The 3,509-nt window shown below is 45.9% G+C and overlaps 1 protein-coding gene across 1 annotated transcript; it reads left to right on the top strand.

Moving 5' to 3' along the window:
* Positions 1 to 362: 362 nt before the first annotated feature.
* junbb (JunB proto-oncogene, AP-1 transcription factor subunit b) lies at positions 363 to 2,037 on the top strand. Its single transcript, XM_077500504.1, has one exon. It carries the CDS (start codon positions 622 to 624, stop codon positions 1,603 to 1,605), a length of 984 nt encoding a protein of 327 aa, XP_077356630.1. The 5' UTR covers positions 363 to 621; the 3' UTR covers positions 1,606 to 2,037.
* Positions 2,038 to 3,509: the final 1,472 nt, after the last annotated feature.

Below are 3,509 nucleotides of genomic sequence, written 5' to 3'. Positions count from 1 at the left end.
AAAACGCTATTATATGGCACTGCATTTAAAACTGATGCATTTTTGTAATAAAAAGAGTCTAAATGGAATTGTGTATAATTCTACCACCACTTCATTTGTCAAAAGAGCTATATTAAACATCCGAACTGTTAAATTAAAGTTATAAATAAAGTAAACGGTCTGTATTTATGACGAAAGTGTCCGCAGACATGCCTCCGCTGAGTGCTGTCTTGCCTACAGGCTTATTTACAGTCGCTTCTTCCCGGCATCTGCGTCACTTGCGGGGGCGTGGTCTCCGGGTAAACTGGCCAATCAGAACATAGAAACTGCCTGGCTGCAAGCGTGTGTCCATGTCTATATAAAATGGGCACTATGAAGCCGACTGAACACACCTTCACACGCAGCAACGCATACACGTCGTCACGGGAGTTGGCAAGTTTTTTTGGACTTATCAAGCGCGCGAATAAATCAGCAATCAGACTCAGAGGAGCGCGTTTGTCTTGACTTGTTGGACTCTCACTCATTTTTCAGTCGATGTTGGGACACTGTTGACAGGACGAATTGATGCTCGTTCTCTGCTGACTCTTGACATTTGTTGAGACTGTTTCAAAAAGCAGCCGGTAAGCTTACCTTCCCGACTTTATGTCCACAAAGATGGAACAGCCTTTTTATCATGATGACTCTTTTCTGTCGGCTTACGGCCACTCAGACGTCGCCATGCACGACTACAAGCTGCTAAAGCAGAATATGAATTTGAACTTGACAGAGCCCTATCGCAACCTGAAATCGCACCTGAGGGCCGACACGGACCCGTACCAGGGGGGGCAGCAGGACGTTGGGACCCTGAAGCTCGCGTCCCCAGAGCTCGAGAGGCTCATCATCCAAAACAGTAACGGTGTCATCACCACTCCGACCCCGGGGCAGTACTTCTACAATCGCGGCATCACCGATGAGCAGGAGGGCTTCGCCGAGGGGTTCGTGAAAGCCTTGGACGAGCTGCACAAGATGAACCAAATGCCTCATTCGGCGTCCTCCATATGCGCCAGCGGAGTTACCACATGCTCGCCGGCGGCCCCCAGCGTGTTCGGCTCTGGACTGCAACCCGAGCCTCCCATCTACACCACGCTGAACGCCTACTGCCCGAACAACGGCCTCTCTTCGTCCGCCTCCAGCTACCCCACAGCTACCATCAGCTACCTGCCGCCTCACGCGCAAAACCACGCGCAGACCTCCGCGCACGGCGCTTTCCAGAACCCCCACCCGGGGTCAGGGCTTCATCCGCAGCGGCTCGTCGCGCTCAAAGAGGAACCGCAAACCGTCCCGGACCTCCTGAGCAGCGACGGCTCGCCTCCCATGTCGCCTATCGACCTGGAGACCCAGGAGAGGATCAAGGCGGAGCGCAAGAGGCTGAGGAACCGACTGGCTGCGACCAAGTGCCGGCGGCGCAAACTGGAGCGTATCGCTCGCCTGGAGGAGAAGGTGAAAGGTTTGAAGAGCGACAACGCGGGCCTGTCCAACACAGCGTCGGTGCTCCGGGACCAGGTGGCCCAGCTCAAACAGAAAGTCCTGACCCATGTGAGCAGCGGCTGTCAGCTGATGCCCACAAGCAAGATGGAGGCATTTTAAAGACTTTGAAAAAAAAAAAAAAAGTGACTTTAAGGTGGTAACACTGGAGTCATGTTGTGCATATAGCACCACAACAACACAAGGCAGACAACTTGTGTATGTTGTGCAAAAGACTGATTGAAATGGTACTTCCGGATGCTGGACACCCTTCAAAGAACCATTCAACACTTCACCAGTGCAGCATTCGAACTGGGCAAACATTGAGAGAAGATGACCTTATTGTGGTTTAAATGGCAGAAATCGGTTATCAATATGTCTTTGTATATTTGCCAGTGATGACATTGTCATCACATGCTGCATATATTCTTTGTGTAAATTATTGTGGTTTGTCCTGGTTGATCCAGGCAAACTAACTATGTCCAATGTTTACAATGTCATTTTTTTTTTTTTAATGTCTGATGTGTATTTAAGTAAAAAGTCTCAAAAACACGATGGCAATGTGTTGTTTTGTAAGGGTAAAATATAGAATCACGGCTTACACTGTCTGAAACAAACATACAAAAACATGCACCACAAACAACAACTCTGACATGAATCTAAATGGTATATGGATTTATTTCAGTATGCTTTTTTAAAAAAAAATTTTTTTTTAAATGAACACTACATAGGGAAAAGGTCACTGGAAGACCCCCTAATACTGCATTGTCCTTAACCTTTACCGTTGAGAAAACATATAGTAACATCTGGCCTCAGAAAAACCCAAGCACTTAGTGTAACTGGATTCCAGTAAGGGGTTCATTTGTGGCTAATCTTGTGGTTAGCACAGTTCTAATGTTTATGGTTTTGAAAAGCAGCTTCTTGTATGGAGTTTAACTCTAAATGTCCATGGGTGAGAATGTGATGGTTAATTTATATACTAAACGATTGATTGCTGACGACTCCAAAGGAATCAAACCACACATCCATACCCCTCACCCCAGATCTAAATTCAGCTCACTTGTTTCCCTAATACATCAAGTGGTCTAGAAGTGGATGGATGGATAGATACAGTGACCCTAATAAGATGTAAACTGACTCCTGTATACCCTTGGCATATGAATTTAATATATCCTATATTGTTCCAAGTGAGCGCATTATACCACTAATAAGCCCATGGTGACAACTGAGTTGAATGAACCGTCAAACATTAAGCATAATGACTCATTTTAATTCTACAATAGTTCTGAATGACAAATCATAAATAACAAAACAAACAAAAAACATTTAATTCAATATCCAAAGAGCAAGGCCAATTGCTAATGATTCAATATAGGTTTTGGGTTGCTGACACTGCTGTTAACCCCATTTGGGGTCAGCGGTAATTTATTGCATTTGGGGCAGCGGTGGGGGGATTCGGGGGTTAGATCCGGGTGACAGTGACTGTTAGGAATGCCGGGGCTCTTGAACGCGCCTGGCTACTTGGCAGAGTATCAGTTATGAGTGGGCGTCTGGATCCTACATGGAGCATCTGCGTGGATGCTTGGACAAGCGCACGCAGCCAAGGACGACAACGATTGTGTACGCGTCAGTGCACAAATATGCGCGGCAAGAAATGGGGCTCAAAGGAAGATTATGTGGAGGGGTTGGGGGGGAAGTCCCGAGGATGAGTAATATTCTCAGACAAGCGTTTTGGGATAAATTAGGATAAGAATAACAAGGACCTTTGATGAATTATGTGCTGTTGTGACGCTCATATACTGGAAGATAACTGAAGAAAAAAAAGAAAAGAAAAGACAGCTTCGGTGACAGTTGGCAAAGAGAATCCTAGTATATAAACCGACCTTATACCAGAGGGGTATTTCTGCGCTATACTAAAGAGTCTATGGAAGCAAAGCAAACACTAATGGAGGTCTCTCTGAATACACAGTAGCCTACAACACTAAAACTTCACCCTCAACTTATTTTGAAGAGGAAGCTTTTAGAAC

Source organism: Festucalex cinctus, chromosome 1 (genome assembly GCF_051991245.1).
Source record: "Festucalex cinctus isolate MCC-2025b chromosome 1, RoL_Fcin_1.0, whole genome shotgun sequence".
NCBI classification, from domain to species: domain Eukaryota; kingdom Metazoa; phylum Chordata; class Actinopteri; order Syngnathiformes; family Syngnathidae; genus Festucalex; species Festucalex cinctus.
Note: the sequence above shows the minus strand (reverse complement) of the source record. Positions and strands in the feature narration are given on the sequence as shown.

Coding starts and splice junctions, on each gene's coding strand:
- junbb (XM_077500504.1), top strand. CDS start 622: ATGTCCACAAAGATGGAACAGCCTTTTTATCATGATGACTCTTTTCTG.